Source organism: Tachyglossus aculeatus, chromosome 4 (assembly GCF_015852505.1).
Source record: "Tachyglossus aculeatus isolate mTacAcu1 chromosome 4, mTacAcu1.pri, whole genome shotgun sequence".
In the NCBI taxonomy this organism is placed as follows: Eukaryota; Metazoa; Chordata; class Mammalia; order Monotremata; family Tachyglossidae; genus Tachyglossus; species Tachyglossus aculeatus.
In genome coordinates this window covers 133957503-133976186 of record NC_052069.1, presented here as the reverse complement: position 1 = coordinate 133976186, position 18684 = coordinate 133957503, and the positions used below count along the sequence as shown (strand labels likewise).

At 51.0% G+C, this 18684-nt stretch overlaps 1 protein-coding gene across 1 annotated transcript; it reads left to right on the top strand.

Annotated features, from left to right (window-relative positions):
• The first annotated feature begins 6895 nt into the window (after window positions 1–6895).
• On the top strand, window positions 6896–11780 carry PCGF1 (polycomb group ring finger 1). The gene is made up of 9 exons (XM_038744525.1): window positions 6896–7011; window positions 7238–7343; window positions 9346–9498; window positions 9592–9663; window positions 9830–9935; window positions 10032–10065; window positions 11260–11346; window positions 11435–11515; window positions 11597–11780. The coding sequence occupies exons 1-9, from the start codon at window positions 6919–6921 to the stop codon at window positions 11642–11644; spliced, it is 780 nt and encodes a 259-aa protein (XP_038600453.1). The 5' UTR covers window positions 6896–6918; the 3' UTR covers window positions 11645–11780.
• The last annotated feature ends 6904 nt before the right edge of the window (window positions 11781–18684 follow it).

Genomic DNA, 18684 nt, shown 5'->3' with positions numbered 1-18684 from the left:
ATGAATGAATGAATTAATAATGATAATAATAATAATAATGATAATAATGTCATTTATTAAGCATAGAGAAGCATTGTGGCCCAGTGGAAAGAGACGGGGCTGATGACGTTGTATCTCCCCCAGCGCTTAGAACAGTGCTTTGCACATAGTAAGCGCTTAACAAATGCCATCATTATTATGATTATGATCATTAGTATAATTATGATGATGATAATGTCATCCCTGGTGGTCTAGTGGTTAGGATTCGGTGCTCCGGTGCGGCCCGGGTTCGATTCCCGGCCAGGGAAATAATTTTAGAACTTCTCTGGGCCTCAGTGACCTCATCTGGAAAATGGGGATTAAGACTGTGAGCCCCACGTGGGACAACCTGATCACCTTGTATCCCCGCAGCGTGGCTCAGTGGAAAGAGCCCGGGCTTTGGAGGCAGAGGTCATGGGTTCAAATCCCGGCTCTGCCAATTGTCAGCTGTGTGACTTTGGGCAAGTCACTTCACTTCTCTGTGCCTCAGTTCCCTCATCTGGAAAATGGGGGCTAAGACTGTAAGCCCCAGGTGGGACAACCTGATCAACTTGTAACCTCTCCAGCGCTTAGAACAGTGCTTTGCACATAGTAAGCGCTTAATAAATGCTATAAAAAAACAGGGCTTTGCACATAGTAAGCGCTTAACAAATACCACCATTAATAAGTAAGCTGCTAGAGAAGCAGCGTGGCTCATTGGAAAGAGCCCGGGCTTTGGAGCCAGAGGTCATGGGTTCAAATCCCTACTCCGCCAATTGTCAGCTGTGGGACTTTGGGCAAGTCACTTCACTTCTCTGGGCCTCAGTTACCTCATCTGTAAAATGGGGATTAAGACTGTGAGCCCCACGTGGGACAACTTGATCACCCTGTATCCCCACAGCGCTTAGAACAGTGCTTTGCACATAGTAAGCCCTTAACAAATGCCATCATTATTAATGAAAAACGATTGAATGAATGACTGAATGAATGAACTTAACTTCTCTGTGCCTCAGTTCCCTCATCTGGAAAATGGGGATGAAGACTGGGAGGACCACGTGGGACAACCTGATCACCTTCTATCCCCCCCAGCGCTTAAAACAGTGCTTTGCACATAGTAAGCGCTTAACAAATGCCATCATTATTAATAAATACGATTGAATGAATTAACTTAACTTCTCTGAGCCTCAATTACCTCATCTGTAAAATGCCATCATTATTAATCATTAACAAATGCCATCATTATTAATAAATACCATTGAATGAATGAATGAATGAGCCGAACTTCTCTGGGCCTCAGTTACCTCCTCTGTAAAATGGGGATGAAGACTGGGAGCCCCACGTGGGACAACCTGATCACCTTGTATCCTACCCGGCGCTTAGAACAGTGCTTGGCACATAGTAAGCGCTTAACAAATGCCATCATTATTAATAAATACCATTGAATGAATGAACGAATGAACTTCTCTGAGCCTCAATTACCTCATCTGTAAAATGCCATCATTATTAATCATTAACAAATGCCATCATTATTAATATATACCATTGAATGAATGAATGAATGAGCCGAACTTCTCTGGGCCTCAGTTACCTCCTCTGTAAAATGGGGATGAAGACTGGGAGCCCCACGTGGGACAACCTGATCACCTTGTATCCTCCAGCGCTAAGAACAGTGCTTTGCACATAGTAAGCGCTTAACAAATGCCGTCATTATTAATAAATATGATTGAGTGAATGAACGAATGAACCGAACTTCTCTGGGCCTCAGTTACCTCCTCTGTAAAATGGGGATGAAGACTGGGAGCCCCACGTGGGACAACCTGATCACCTTGTATCCTCCCCAGCGCTTAGAACAGTGCTTTGCACATAGTAAGCGCTTAACAAATGCCATCATTATTAATAAATACCATTAAATGAATTAACTTAACTTCTCTGAGCCTCAATTACCTCATCTGTAAAATGCCATCATTATTAATCATTAACAAATGCCATCATTATTAATAAATACCATTGAATGAATGAATGAATGAGCCGAACTTCTCTGGGCCTCAGTTACCTCCTGTGTAAAATGGGGATGAAGACTGGGAGCCCCACGTGGGACAACCTGATCACCTTGTATCCTACCCGGCGCTTAGAACAGTGCTTGGCACATAGTAAGCGCTTAACAAATGCCATCATTATTAATAAATACCATTGAATGAATGAACGAATGAACTTCTCTGAGCCTCAATTACCTCATCTGTAAAATGCCATCATTATTAATCATTAACAAATGCCATCATTATTAATATATACCATTGAATGAATGAATGAATGAGCCGAACTTCTCTGGGCCTCAGTTACCTCCTCTGTAAAATGGGGGTGAAGACTGGGAGCCCCACGTGGGACAACCTGATCACCTTGTATCCTCCCCGGCGCTTAGAACAGTGCTTGGCCCATAGTAAGCGCTTAACAAATGCCGTCATTATTAATAAAAACGATTGAATGAATGACTGAATGAATGAACTTAACTTCTCTGGGCCTCAGTTCCCTCATCTGTAAAATGGGGATGAAGACTGGGAGCCCCACGTGGGACAACCTGATCACCTTGTATCCTCCCCAGCGCTTAGAACAGTGCTTTGCACATAGCAAGCGCTTAACAAATGCCGTCATTATTAATAAAAACGATTGAATGAATGACTGAATGAATGAACTTAACTTCTCTGTGCCTCAGTTCCCTCATCTGGAAAATGGGGATGAAGACTGGGAGCCCCACGTGGGACAACCTGATCACCTTGTATCCTCCCCGGCGCTTAGAACAGTGATTTCCACATAGTAAGCGCTTAACAAATGCCATCATTATTAATAAATACGATTGAATGAATGAACGAATGAACCGAACTTCTCTGGGCCTCAGTTACCTCATCTGTAAAATGGGGATGAAGACTGGGAGCCCCACGTGGGACAACCTGATCACCTTGTATCCCCCAGCACTTAGAACACTGCTTGGCACATAGTAAGAGCTTAACAAATGCCGTCATTATTAATAACTACGATTGAATGAATGATCGAGTGAACTTCTCTGAGCCTCAATTACCTCATCTGTAAAATGCCATCATTATCAATCATTAACAAATGCCATCATTATTAATAAATACCATTGAATGAATGAATGAATGAGCCGAACTTCTCTGGGCCTCAGTTCCCTCCTCTGTAAAATGGGGATTAAGACGGTGAGCCCCACGTGGGACAACCTGATCACCTTGTATCCTTCCCGGAGCTTAGAACAGTGCTTGGCACATAGTAAGCGCTTAACAAATGCCATCATTATTAATAAATACGATTGATTGAATGAATGAATGAATGAATGAATGAATGAACCGAACTTCTCTGGGCCTCAGTTACCTCCTCTGTAAAATGGGGATGAAGACTGGGAGCCCCACGTGGGACAACCTGATCACCTTGTATCCTACCCGGCGCTTAGAACAGTGCTTGGCACATAGTAAGCGCTTAACAAATGCCATCATTATTAATAAATACCATTGAATGAATGAGCGAATGAACTTAACTTCTCTGAGCCTCAATGACCTCATCTGTAAAATGCCATCATTATTAATCATTCACAAATGCCATCATTATTAATAAATACCATTGAATGAATGAATGAATGAGCCGAACTTCTCTGGGCCTCAGTTACCTCCTCTGTAAAATGGGGATGAAGACTGGGAGCCCCACGTGGGTCAACCTGATCACCTTGTATCCTCCCCGGTGGTTAGAACAGTGCTTGGCACATAGTAAGCGCTTAACAAATGCCATCATTATTATTATTATTATAGTAAGCGCTTAACAAATGCCATCATTATTAATAAAAAACGATTGAATGAATGACTGAATGAATGAACTTAACTTCTCTGTGCCTCAGTTACCTCCTCTGTAAAATGGGGATGAAGACTGGGAGCCCCACGTGGGACAACCTGATCACCTTGTATCCTCCCCGGCGCTTAGAACAGTGCTTTGCACATAGTAAGCGCTTAACAAATGCCATCATTATTAATAAATACGATTGAATGAATGAACAAATGAACCGAACTTCTCTGGGCCTCAGTTACCTCATCTGTAAAATGGGGATGAAGACTGGGAGCCCCACGTGGGACAACCTGATCACCTTGTATCCCCCAGCACTTAGAACACTGCTTGGCACATAGTAAGAGCTTAACAAATGCCGTCATTATTAATAACTACGATTGAATGAATGATCGAGTGAACTTCTCTGAGCCTCAATTACCTCATCTGTAGAATGCTATCATTATTAATCATTAACAAATGCCATCATTATTAATAAATACCATTGAATGAATGAATGAATGAGCCGAACTTCTCTGGGCCTCAGTTACCTCCTCTGTAAAATGGGGATTAAGACGGTGAGCCCCACGTGGGACAACCTGATCACCTTGTATCCTTCCCGGAGCTTAGAACAGTGCTTGGCACATAGTAAGCACTTAATAAATGCCATCATTATTAATAAATACGATTGATTGAATGAATGAATGAATGAATGAACCGAACTTCTCTGGGCCTCAGTTACCTCATCTGTAAAATGGGGATTAAGACTGGGAGCCCCACGTGGGACAACCTGATCACCTTGTATCCTCCCCGGCGCTAAGAACACTGCTTTGCACATAGTAAGCGCTTAACAAATGCCATCATTATTAATAAATATCATTGAATGAATGAACTTAACTTCTCTGAGCCTCAATTACCTCATCTGTAAAATGCCATCATTATTAATCATTCACAAATGCCATCATTATTAATAAATACCATTGAATGAATGAATGAATGAACCAAACTTCTCTGGGCCTCAGTTACCTCCTCTGTAAAATGGGGATGAAGACAGGGAGCCCCACGTGGGACAACCTGATCACCTTGTATCCTCCCCGGCGGTTAGAACAGTGCTTAGCACATAGTAAGCGCTTAACAAATGCCATCATTATTAATAAATACCATTGAATGAATGAACGAATGAACTTAACTTCTCTGAGCGTCAATTACCTCATCTGTAAAATGCCATCATTATTAATCATTAACAAATGCCATCATTATTAATAAATACCATTGAATGAATGAGCCGAACTTCTCTGGGCCTCAGTCACCTCCTCTGTAAAATGGGGATGAAGACTGGGAGCCCCACGTGGGACAACCTGATCACCTTGTATCCTCCCCAGCGCTTAGAACAGTGCTTTGCACATAGTAAGCACTTAACAAATGCCATCATTATTAATAAATACGATTGAATGAATGAACTTAACTTCTCTGAGCCTCAATGACCTCATCTGTAAAATGTCATCATTATTAATCATTCACAAATGCCATCATTATTAATAAATACCATTGAATGAATGAATGAATGAGCCGAACTTCTCTGGGCCTCAGTTACCTCCTCTGTAAAATGGGGATGAAGACAGGGAGCCCCACGTGGGACAACCTGATCACCTTGTATCCTCCCCGGCGCTTAGAACAGTGCTTGGCACATAGTAAGCGCTTAACAAATGCCATCATTATTATTATTATTATAGTAAGCACTTAACAAATGCCATCTTTATTAATAAAAACGATTGAATGAATGACTGAATGAATGAACTTAACTTCTCTGTGCCTCAGTTCCCTCATCTGGAAAATGGGGATGAAGACTGTGAGGACCACGTGCGACAACCTGATCACCTTGTTTCCCCCCCAGCGCTTAGAACAGTGCTTTGCACATAGTAAGCGCTTAACAAATGCCATCATTATTAATAAATACGATTGAATGAATGAACAAATGAACCGAACTTCTCTGGGCCTCAGTCACCTCATCTGTAAAATGGGGATTAAGACTGTGAGCCCCACGTGGGACAACCTGATCACCTTGTATCCTCCAGCGCTAAGAACAGTGCTTTGCACATAGTAAGCGCTTAACAAATGCCGTCATTATTAATAAATATGATTGAGTGAATGAACGAATGAACCGAACTTCTCTGGGCCTCAGTTACCTCATCTGTAAAATGGGGATGAAGACTGGGAGCCCCACGTGGGACAACCTGATCACCTTGTATCCTCCCCGGCGCTTAGAACAGTGCTTTGCCCATAGTAAACGCTTAACAAATGCCATCATTATTAATAAATACGATTGAATGAATGAATGAATGAACCGAACTTCTCTGGGCCTCAGTCACCTCATCTGTAAAATGGGGATTAAGACTGTGAGCCCCACGTGGGACAACCTGATCACCTTGTATCCTCCAGCGCTAAGAACAGTGCTTTGCACATAGTAAGCGCTTAACAAATGCCGTCATTATTAATAAATATGATTGAGTGAATGAACGAATGAACCGAACTTCTCTGGGCCTCAGTTACCTCATCTGTAAAATGGGGATGAAGACTGGGAGCCCCACGTGGGACAACCTGATCACCTTGTATCCTCCCCGGCGCTTAGAACAGTGCTTTGCCCATAGTAAACGCTTAACAAATGCCATCATTATTAATAAATACGATTGAATGAATGAACGAATGAACCGAACTTCTCTGGGCCTCAGTTACCTCATCTGTAAAATGGGGATGAAGACTGGGAGCCCCACGTGGGACCACCTGATCACCTTGTGTCCTCCCCAGCGCTTAGAACAGTGCCTGGCACATAGTAAGCGCTTCACAAATACGTAGTAAGCGCTTAACAAATGCCATCATTATTATTATTATTATTAAATGCCATTATTATGACGATTATTAATTATCATTGGTACCTAGGCGGTTCCCGGCCGAAAGGGGGCGTGCCGCAGGTGAGAAGCCGGGGGGCGGGGCCTGCGGGGCGCCGACCAATCAGCGCCCGCCGGCCGCCTCCGTTGCCGGGAGACGGGCCCCGCCCCCCCGCAGGCGGCACCGGAAGCGGCCCGCGGAGCTCGCCCTTTTAAGATGGCGTCTCCTCAGGGGGGTCCGATGGCGATCGCGATGCGGCTGCGGAACCAGCTGCAGTCGGTGTACAAGATGGACCCCCTCAGGAACGAGGTGGGGCGGGGGACGGGGGATGGAAAGCGGGGGGTCGCGTCGGGCCTGAGGGGATAAGGTGATGGGGGGGGGGGGGCGACGGGAGCCACAGTGCGCCTGCGCCGAGGGCGGGCCCTCCGCGCATGCGCGTGGCGCCAGGCGGGCACGTGGGCGTGGCGCGAGGCGGCGGGAGGGGGGGGGGGGCGAGCACGTGCGCCGCGTCGACCGACCCGCCGCGCGGCCGCAGGAGGAAGTCCGCGTCAAGATCAAGGACCTCAACGAGCACATCGTCTGCTGCCTCTGCGCCGGCTACTTCGTGGACGCCACCACCATCACCGAATGCCTCCACACCTGTGAGTTTTAGACTTTCGGACGGTGAGCCCGCTGTTGGGTAGGGCCCGTCTCTAGAGGTTGCCAATTTGTACTGCCCAAGCGCTTAGTCCAGTGCTCTGCACGCAGTAAGCGCTCAATAAATACGATTGACGATGATGATGATGGGTTGGCGCGCCCCCCCGCGGCCGGGGCGTCGGAGTGCAAGGCCTGCCGCGCCCGGGGCGGCCGCCAGGGGGCGCGGCAGCCGCAGCTCCGGGGCGGCCGCCAGGGGGCGCGGCAGCCGCAGCTCCGCGCCGCACCCGGGGCGGCCACCAGGGGGCGCGGCAGCGAGCGGATTCATTCATTCATTCATTCATTCAGTCGTATTTATTCATCATCATCATCAATCGTACTTATTGAGCGCTTACTGCGTGCAGAGCACTGTACTGAGCGCTTGGGAAGTACAAATTGGCAACATCCAGAGACAGCCCCTACCCAACAGTGGGCTCACAGTCTAAAAGGGGGAGACAAAACCAAACATACTAACAACATAAAATAAGTAGAATGGATATGTATTGAGCACTTACTGTGTGCAGAGCACTGTACTAAGCGCCTGGGAAGTACAATTTGGCAGCATATAGAGACGGCCCCTACCCAGCAGTGGGCTCGCAGTCTAGAAAGGGGAGACAGAGAACAAAACATATTAAAATAAAATAAATAGAATATGTCCAAGTAAAATAAATAAATAGAGTAATAAATGCGTACAAACATATACAGGTGCTGTGGGGAGGGGAAGGAGGTAAGGCGGGGGGATGGGGATTCATTCATTCATTCGATCGTATTTATTGAGCGCTTACTGTGTGCAGAGCACTGTACTAAGCGCTTGGGAAGTCCAAGTAGAGAAGCAGCGTGGCTCAGTGGAAAGAGCCTGGGCATTGAAGTCAGAGGTCATGGGTTCAAATCCTGGCTCTGCCAATTAGCTGTGGGCAAGTCACTTCACTTCTCTGGGCCGCAGTGACCTCATCTGTAAAATGGGGATGAAGACTGTGAGACAATCTGATCACCTTGTAACTCCCCCAGCGCTTATAACGGTGCTTTGCACATAGTGAGTGCTTAATAAATGCCATCATTATTGTTACTATTATTACAAGTTGGCAACATATAGAGATGGTCCCATCCCAATCAATCAGTCAATCATTTATTGAGCGCTTACTGTGTGCAGAGCACTGGGGAGGGAGCAGTTACCTTCAATGCTATTCATAGTAATAGCCTTGAATAATGCTCCTCCTAATAATGCCCTCATAATATGTTATAATATAATGTAAATAAATATACCAAAGTAAATAATACAAAATAAATGGTAATACGTAATAGTATTGAATAAATAATAGATATTGTAATATATAAATATTGCAAAATAAATATGTAATAGGGCTGAATAGATTCTGTAATATAAATATATTCATTCATTAAGTCGTATTTATTGAGCGCTTACTGTGTGCAGAGCACTGTACTGAGTGCTTGGGAAGTACAAGTTGGCAAGACATAGAGACAGTCCCTACCCAACAGCGGGCTCACAGTCTAGAATGGAGCAGGGGTTGTCCCGGGTGGGCTTCCCAACCTTTAATCGACCGTGGTACGATTGAATGAATTAATCCCCACTTTCCAGATGCGAGAACTGAGGCCCAGAGAAGACTATAATAATCACGGTATTTGCTAAGCGGTTACTATATGCCAGACAAAAAGCAGCGTGGCTTAGTGGAAGGAGTCCGGGCTTGGGAGCCCGAGGACGTGGGTTCCAGTCCCGGCTGGGCCGCTTGTCCGCTGTGTGACTTGGGGCAAGTTCCGTAGCTTCTCTGTGCCCCACCTCTCAAATGGGGATGAAGGCCGTGAGCCCCCCGTGGGACAACCTGATCACCTTGGAACCTCCCCGGCGCTCAGAGCAGTGCTGTGCACATAGTAAGCGCCTAATAAATGCTATTTTTTTTTAAAAAAGATTCGAGCTTGATGCTTTCTCCTTCCCGTCCCGTCTCTCGTCCCCAGTCTGCAAGAGCTGCATCGTGAAATACCTCCAGACCAGCAAGTACTGTCCCATGTGCAACATCAAAATCCACGAGACCCAGCCGCTGCTCAACCTCAAGCTGGACCGGGTGATGCAGGACATCGTGTACAAACTGGTGCCCGGCTTGCAGGACAGTAAGCGCCGCCTCCTCCTCCTCCTCCTCGGCGCCAGGAGCGGGTGTCACCCGTCCCCGGGGCCTCTAGAAACTCTCTTTCTCCGTCCCCCAGGTGAGGAGAAGCGGATCCGCGAGTTCTACCAGTCCCGAGGCCTGGACCGCGTCACTCAGCCCAGTGGAGAAGGTATTTTCCGGGATGGGGGGGCCCGTGCAGAGCACTGGGCTAAGCGCTGGGGAAAGGACCGTACAGCAGGCACCTTCCCCGCGCGCCGCGAGTTTTCCGTCCGGAGGGCAGGAGCGTGACGACCCTGCCGGGGGTGTCCGTTTGTCGTCCACCGCGTCTTCCCCAGAGCCCGTGGCCGGCGGCTTGGGCCTGCCCTACAGCACCTTCGACCACTCGCGCGCCCATTACTACCGCTACGACGAGCAGCTGAGCTTGTGTCTGGAGAGGTTGAGGTACGAGGGGGGGACGGGAGGGGGTTCTCGGTCTCCGGACCCCCTGGGAGCGGCGGGGGCGTCTAAAGCCAAGGCCATTTCATCCCCCCCCCCCAGCTCCGGCAAAGAGAAGAATCGCACCGTCCTGCAGGTGAGGAGGCCGAGCGGTGGTCTGAGCTACCTCTCAGGGCACCGAGAAGCGCAGCGTGGCTCAGTGGCGAAGGGCCCGGGCTTTGGAGTCACGGGTCGCGGGTTCAAGTCGTCAGCTGTGCGGCTTTGGGCGAGTCGCCTCCCTTCTCTGGGCCTCAGTTCCCTCACCTGTCAATCGGGGGTGAGGACTGTGAGCCCCCCCGTGGGGCAACCCGATCGCCTTCTAACCTCCCCACCGCTTAGAACGGGGCTTTGCACGTAGTAAGCGCTTACTAAATGCCATCATCGTCATCATCATCATCAATCGTATTTATTGAGCGCTTACTATGTGCAGAGCACTGTACTAAGCGCTTGGGAAGTACAAATTGGCAACATATAGAGACGGTCCCTACCCCACAGTGGGCTCACAGTCTAAAAGGGGGAGACGGAGAACAGAACCAAACATACTAACAAAATAAAATAAATAGAATAGCCATGTACAAGTAAAATAAATAAATAAATAGAGTAATAAATATGTACAAACATATATACACATATACAGGTGCTGTGGGGAAGGGAAGGAGGTAAGGTGGGGGGATGGAGAGGGGGACGAGGGGGAGAGGAAGGAAGGGGCTCAATCTGGGAAGGCCTCCTGGAGGAGGTGAGCTCTCAGCAGGGCCCTGAAGGGAGGAAGAGAGCTAGCTTGGCGGGTGGGCAGAGGGAGGGCATTCCAGGCCCGGGGGACGACGTGGGCCGGGGGTCGATGGAGGGACAGGCGAGAGCGAGGGACGGTGAGGAGATGAGCGGCGGAGGAGCGGAGGGTGCGGGCTGGGCTGGAGAAGGAGAGAAGGGAGGCGAGGTAGGAGGGGGCCAGGGGACGGACAGCCTTGAAGCCCAGGGTGAGGAGTTTCTGCCTGATGCGCAGATTGATTGGTAGCCACTGGAGATTTTTGAGGAGGGGAGTAATATGCCCAGAGCGTTATTATTATTATTATTATTGAGCACCGTACTGTACTAAGCGTCCCCCGTGGGGCTCGCGGCCTTAACCCCCGTCAGACGAGAGGACTGAGGCCCAGAGACGGGCCCGAGGTCTCCGCGGCGGTCAAGGAGCGGAGCCCGGGTGGCCCTGACGCCCGGGCCCTACCCACCGGGCCGCCCTGCCCGCGTCTCCCCCCCCCGCGCGCCGTATAACCCTCCTCTCCGCCCCCGTCCCCAGCACAAGTTCGTCCGGTGCTCCGTCCGGGCCCAGGTGCGGCAGCTGCGCAGCGTCCTGTGTCACCGCCTCACGCTCAGTCCCCAGCACGTGAGTTTCGGGGGGGGTGGGAGGGGGCTTGGCGGCCGCCCCCCCCCCCCCCGCCTCGCTAACCCTCGCGCCTCCCGGCTCCGAGCAGGTGCAGCTCCTCTTCGACAACGAGGTCCTCCCCGACCACATGACGATGAAGCAGATCTGGCTGTCGCGCTGGTACGGGAAGGTGAGTCGGGGGCGGCCCGGCGGGAGGGGAGGAGGCCCGGGGGTGGCCACAGAGACCATCTCTCTTCTAATCCCCTCCCAGCCGGCACCGTTGCTCCTACAATACAGTGTGAAAGAGAAGAGGAGGTAGAAGAGGAGGCCGTTCGTGTTTCGTTTTGTTTATTCCCCCCCCCGCCGCCGCCGCCACCACCAAACAGGGTCCCAGATATTTATGCAGCAGAGCTAACCCGCCGTGTTATTTTTAAAATAAAAACAGGTAAACCAGGGTTCCGGCGTTTGGATGTGTTTGTCCCCCTCCCTTCCTTGCGCTTCGTCCTCTTGCACCCCTTTAGCTGCTTCAACTCCCAGGGAGAGGCTCTTGGTGATTAACAGAGGGGCGGGCGACCTGCCTGTTTCCTTCTCCCCCGTTGTTTTTTCGTTTTGAAGAGTATTTGTCTAATTTGTCTAGAGAAGCAGCGTGGCTCAGTGGAAAGAGCACGGGCTTTGGAGTCAGAGGTCATGGGTTCGAATCCTGGCTCCGCCACATGTCTGCTGTGTGACCTTGAGCAAGTCACTTAACTTCTCTGAGCCTCAGTTACCTCATCTGTAAAATGGGGATTAAGACTGTGAACCCCACATGGGACAACCTGATCACTTTGTATCCCCCCCAGCGCTTAGAACAGTGCCTTGCACATAGTAAGCGCTTAACAAATGCCAACATTATTATTATTATTAATGCCTGCTATGGGCCAGGCACTGGACGAAGCACGGGGGTAGGCAGGGCGGACTCTAGTCCCCGTCCCACGGGGGGCCTTCGTCCCCGATTTCCAGACGAGGAAACCGAGGCGCGGAGCAAGGACTTGCCCGAAGTCACACAGCTGACAGGCGGCGGAGTCAGCATTAGAACTCAGATCCGCCTGACGCCCGGGCCGTGTCCGTTAGGCTCTGCTGCGTCTCGGTCTGCTTGCTTTGATGTCTCAAAATCGTATTGTTTTTGTCATTTTCATGTCTTTCTCCCTCCACGAGACGGTGGCGGTCCTCTATACTCCCTCTTTGATAGTCCTGAGAGCTTAGCACAGCGCTCGGCACAGACTGAATGCTCAAATACCGGTGCTTGCTTGTTTGTCAGACTTACCTGAATTTTTCCTAGTACCTCCTCGCCTCTCCTGCTTCCCCGCTGGCTTTCACGATGTCCCCTGCCTTTTCAAAATAATACTTAAGCGCTTCCTCTGCCGAGGGTAGAGACAGGCTAATCAGGTTGGACGCAGTCCCTTTCCCACGTGGGGCTCACGGCCTTCGTCCCCATTTTCCAGATGAGATAAGCATCTCATGAGAGAAGAGAAGCAGTGTGGCGCAGTGGAAAGAGCTTTGGAGTCAGGGGTCGTGGGTTCAAATCCCAGCTCCACCAACTGTCAGCTGTGTGACTTCGGGCAAGTCACTTCACCTCTCTGGGCCTCGGTTCCCTCATCTGGAAAATGGGGATTGACCGTAAGCCCTCTGTGGGACAACCTGATCACCTTGTAACCTCCCCAGCGCTTAGAACAGTGCTTTGCAATCAATCGATCGATCGTATTTATTGAGCGCTTACTATGTGCAGAGCACTGTACTAAGCGCTTGGGAAGTACAAATTGGCAACACATGGAGACAGCCCCTACCCAACAGTGGGCTCACAGTCTAAAAGTCTTTGCACATAGTAAGCGCTTAATAAATGCCATAATTATTATTATAACTTAGTACAGTACCTGGCCCAGAGTAAGCGCTTACCAAATACCACAATTACCATTAGTTGGTAGATTAAACCCGCTGCCCACAAGGAGCTTACGGTGTAGAGGAACGGTCTAGTCAGTCGCTCAGAGCGCTTACACTGCGCAAAGCACTGTCCTAAGCGCTCCCGAGCATCCAACAACAGAACAAGCAGACGCGTTCCCTGCCCGTAATGAGTTTACGGATTAGACATTGTGGCGCGAAGCGCGCAGAGATACACAAAAGGCCAGGGCTCAGGGGCGAGGGAACGACACCCCCGTCCCCGGACATCACGGTTTCCAAACACACGTTAGGAATGACACAAGCCGTGTTCAGCGAGGCACACGCGGTCACACGCGTTGGCGGCACCCAGCAGTTCCCCAGGTGCTCCCCTCGCCGTTGTCCCGTCTCCCGCAATCAGTCAGGCGGAGCCCGGGGCCCTGGGTTCGTTCACCGGGGTATTTACTGAGCGCCACAATGACCAGACGCAGTCCCTGCCCACAGCGGGCTTACCGACCGGCCGGTCTCTGCTCCCCCGGCCCTGCCTCGGTCTCCCCATTGTCCCCCCCGGCTGCTGCTCCTCCGTCCCCCGCCCACCCTGGTGCAGCTGTCCCGTCCGTCAGCCCCGGGACAGCTGCGCCGGCCGAGGGGGCCGAGAGGAGGGGGATTCCCGGGGGAGACCCCCGGCCCTAGCCGCCGTCACGGTCTTGGCCGGATTAGAGCGGCGGCTCAGACGATTGATGAAGCCATCAGGCCCCGTCAGCGGGGCCCTTGTCCCTCCCCCATCTTTGGACCCCTCTATAGCCGGGAGACCCCCCTCTCTCTCTCTCTTCTTCCCACCCTGTTCAAGTCTGGGAGAGGAGAATTAAGAGAAGCCCCCTTTTAGACTGTGAGCCCACTGTTGGGTAGGGACTGTCTCTATATGTCGCCAATTTGTACTTCCCAAGCGCTTAGTCCAGTGCTCTGCACATAGTAAGCGCTCAATAAATACGATTGATGATGCGTGGCTTAGCGCGTAGAAGACGGGCCCGGGCGGCAGAAGGTCACGGGTTCGCCCCTCGTCGGCTGTGTCACCCTGGGCGAGTCACCTTGCTTTTTAGAGAAGCGGCGGGGCTCGGCGGAAGGAGCCCGGGCTTTGGAGTCAGAGGTCATGGGTTCAAATCCCCGCCCCGCCTATTATCAGCTGTGTGACTTTGGGCAAGTCTGGGTCTCAGTTCCCTCGTCTGTAAAAGCGCTTAATAGGGTGCTGTGCACACAGTAAGCGCTCAATAAATACGATTGAATGAATGACTAAAATGGGGATTAAGACCGTGAGCCCCCCGTGGGACAACCTGATCTTTGTAGCTTAGTACAGTGCTCTGCACACAGTAAGCGCTCAATAAATACGATTGATTGATTTGTAACCTCCCCAGCGCTTAGAACGGCGCATTGCACATAGTAAGCGCTTAATAAATGCCGTTATTATTATTTTCTGGTCCTCAGAAGTGCCTCATCTGTAAAAGGAGGATGGAGACTGTGAGCCCCACATGGGACGGGGACTGTGTCCAACCCGATTTGCTTTTTAATCCTCCGCTTAGGTGCCTGGCACATAGTAAGCTCTTAATAAATACCAATAACTACTATTACAGAGCCCAGGCCTGAGAGGCAGAAGGACCTGGCTTCCAATCCCGGCTCCGTCACGGGTCTGCTGGGTGACCTTGGGCGAGTCACTTTGCTTCTCTGGGCCCCAGTGACTCCATCTGTAAAGTGGGGATGAATCAATCAATCAATCAATCGTATTTATTGAGCGCTTACTATGTGCAGAGCACTGTACTAAGCGCTTGGGAAGTACAAATTGGCAACACATAGAGACAGTCCCTACCCAACAATGGGCTCACAGTCTAAAAGGATGAAGAGCGTGAGCCCCACGTGGGACAGGGACTGTGTCCAACCTGATCTGCTTGTATCCACCCCAGTGCTTAGTACAGTGCTTGGCACATAGATGCTTAATAAGCGCCGTAATTATTCGGGCCAGAACCTAGTGGACTAGTGGTCAATCTGGACCAGGAATCGGCCTTGACCGAGGGGAAGGAAAACCGAACCCAAGCGTCCTTCTCCCAATCAATCAATCAATCAATCGTATTTATTGAGCGCTTACTGTGTGCAGGAAACAGAGATCCCAGCCTGACCCAGCACCCCGGAGACGGCTGCCGGGGGAGGGAGGTGATGGGGGGGGGCGGGTTGGGGGACCCCCCGAGGGGAGGGAAACGGAGGCAGGGTGGCCGGTCCAGGGATGGGGAAATGGGAAAAGAAGCAGTGTGGCCTAGTAGGTAGAGCCCGGGCCTAAGAGAGGGACCTGGGTTGTAATCCCGGCTCCACCGCTCCTTATCCGCTAGGTCAAGTCATTTCATTTCTCTGGGCATCAGTTCCCTCCTCTGTAAAATGGGGATGAAGACTGTGAGCCCCATGTGGGACATGGACTATGTCCAACCTGATGAGCTTATCTCTACCCCCGGTGCTTAGTACAGTTCCTAGCTCGTAGTAAATGCTTAACAAATACCATATTGTTTTTTTAATGGGAGTCGCGGACACGCACACTCACCAAAACACGCACGCTCGTCAGCCCCTTACACTCTGCGCTTACCGTGTGCAGAGCACTGTACTTCAGCGCCTGAGAGAGTCTAATACAACGGAGGTGGTGGACACGGTCCCTGATGGTTTACAGTCCATCCGTGGTATTTACTGAGCGCTTATTTGGGGCAGAATACTGAGTGCTTGGAGAATCCTCTACCAAGTTGGGAGACCCAATTCGTGCCCACAGCGAGCTTCCAATCCACCCCTTCCTGGGGCTCCTTTTGAGGGGTTCGCTTTCAGACTTGGGGAGGGGCGGGGCGGGCCGCTCGATCGAAACTTTGGGGCCCGAGGGAGGAGTGGTGGGGAAGGAGGAGGGTGAGTTGAGGGTGGCAGATCCAGGGCCTTGGGGGGAGGCCTTCCACCCATCCCCTTTCTCCTGGGCCCGTGTGAGAAGCCCTCCACCCCTCTTGAGTTCTTGGGGGGATATTTGGCTTTTCCATCTCCGCCTGGTCCCTGCCCCGTCCCCACCGTTCGCCCTCAGCCCCCGGTCTCCGCTCCTTGGGGCGCCCCATGCTAATGGGGGGGAGGGGGTGGCCGCAAAGCGGGCTTGGGGGGATGAAGATCCCGGCCCGGGCCCCCGTTTCACGTGTGGGTCGTTAATCACCGTGCCCGCCGTCTCGGGTTCCTGCAGAAGGCCCGGGGGGGATGAGATCTGAGGGTCGTCCGACGGGGAGACCCCCGTTTCTGTCCGTCCCTCCGCTCCCAGCTTAGCCACGCTTCTCCGACCCGCCGCCCCCCACTCTGTGACCGGCCTTCTGTCCCTCCATCCATCCTTCCGTCCTCCCATCCGTCCATCCCTGCTCAAGGCCTAGTCTGCCCTGAGTGCATGCCGACGGGTGTGTGTGTGTCCGCTGTGCCTCTTTAGCAGTTCCCCTGGGAGACTAAGCTGTGCCTCAGGCCCTCGAGTGACCCGATGGAGATGAAGTGGGGCAGAGGAGCAGGAGGGCGCGATGACCTGGGGCTTGGGGTCAGCCCCATCGCGGACATCCCTCCACCTTGGGGGAGGCCGAGGGGCCGGGCGGGGGTTCCTAATGGGCATCAGAGCCTGGGCTACGCTTAGGGTTAAGGCTAAGGATAGGAGCAGGGTTTGGGTCAGGGTTGGGATGCGGATTAGGGAGAATCGGGATAGGAATGGGTCTCCCGGCTGACCGACCTCTGCTCCGAAAAGCCGCGCGGGCCGCTGGCCTGCCCCGTCCTGCTGTTGCCCGGCAGTTGGGGTGCAAGAGGGAAGGGCGGGAAGGGGAGAGACACAGAGACGGGGGACCCAGAGGAGACATGGGGAGACTCTGAGAGGTCAGGAGAGGCCAGTTTGGGTGAGACGGGGAGGACGGAGATCGGACGGAGAGGGGGAGAAGGAGACCCTGAGAGGAGACGGGAGAGGGATGGGGAGGAAGTGAAATTGTGAGGCAGAGGTGTAGGGGATGGACAGAGACTCATATGGAGAGATGGGGACAGAGAAACTCAGGGATGAGGAGAGGGAGAGATGTGGAAGTAGAAGGACAAAGGTAATTTTCAGATAAAAGATCAATCAATCAATCAATCAATCGATCGTATTTATTGAGCGCTTACTGTGTGCACAGCACTGTACTAAGCGCTTGGGAAGTCCAAGTTGGCAACACCTAGAGACAGTCCCTACCCAACAGTGGGCTCACAGTCTAAAAGGGGGAGACGGAGAACAAAACCAAACATACTAACAAAATGAAATAAATAGAATAGATATTTACAAGTCAAATAAATAAAAATAGAGTAATAAATATGTACAAACATATATAAATCAATCAATCAATCAATCGTATTTATTGAGCGCTTACTATGTGCAGAGCACTGTACTAAGCGCTTGGGAAGTACAAATTGGCATCACATAGAGACAGTCCCTACCCAACAGTGGGCTCACAGTCTAAAAGGGGGAGACAGAGAACAGAACCAAACATACCAACAAAATAAAATAAGTAGGATAGAAATGTACAAGTAAAATAAATAAATAAATAAATAAATAAATAGAGTAATAAATATGTACAACCATATATACATATATACAGGTGCTGTGGGGAGGGGAAGGAGGTAAGACGGGGATGGAGAGGGGAAAGAGGGGGAGAGGAAAGAGGGGGCTCAGTCTGGAAAGGCCTCCTGGAGGAGGTGAGCTCTCAGTGGGGGTGAGGGCAGAGAAGAAGTTTTTAGGAACCAGCGAGAGAAGGGGAGACAGAGCCCTAAACCCGTCTTTCTCTTTCTTTCCTCTCTTCCCTTTGTTTTAATGATATTTAATAAGCGCTTGCCATGTGCCAGGCACTGTAGTAAGCTCTGGGGAGAGTCTTTAGACTGTAAAGAGACTTTTAGACTGTGAGCCCACTGTTGGGTAGGGACCGTCTCTATATGTTGCCAACTTGGACTTCCCAAGCGCTTAGTCCAGTGCTCTGCACACAGCGCTCAATAAATACGATTGATTGATTGATTGATTGAGAGTCCCCCAGGTAATCAGGTTGGGGACAGTTCAGATCCCACACGGGGCCCACAGTCTTCACATTTTACAGGTGAGGCACGGAGAAGAGAAGTCACTTGCCCAGGGTCACCCAGCACACAAGTGGGGAAGGCAGGATTTGAACCCAGGTCCTCCTGACTCCCAGAACCGGGTTAGGATGTGGGTTAGGGAGAATCGGGATAGGAACGGTCTCGTCCGTGATGACCATCGCTAACCGACCTCTGCTCCCCCTTCTAGACTGTGAGCCCGCTGTTGGGTAGGGACCGTCTCTATGTGTTGCCGACTTGTACTTCCCAAGCGCTTAGTCTAGTGCTCTGCGCACAGGAAGCGCCCAATAAATACGATTGATTGATTGATTG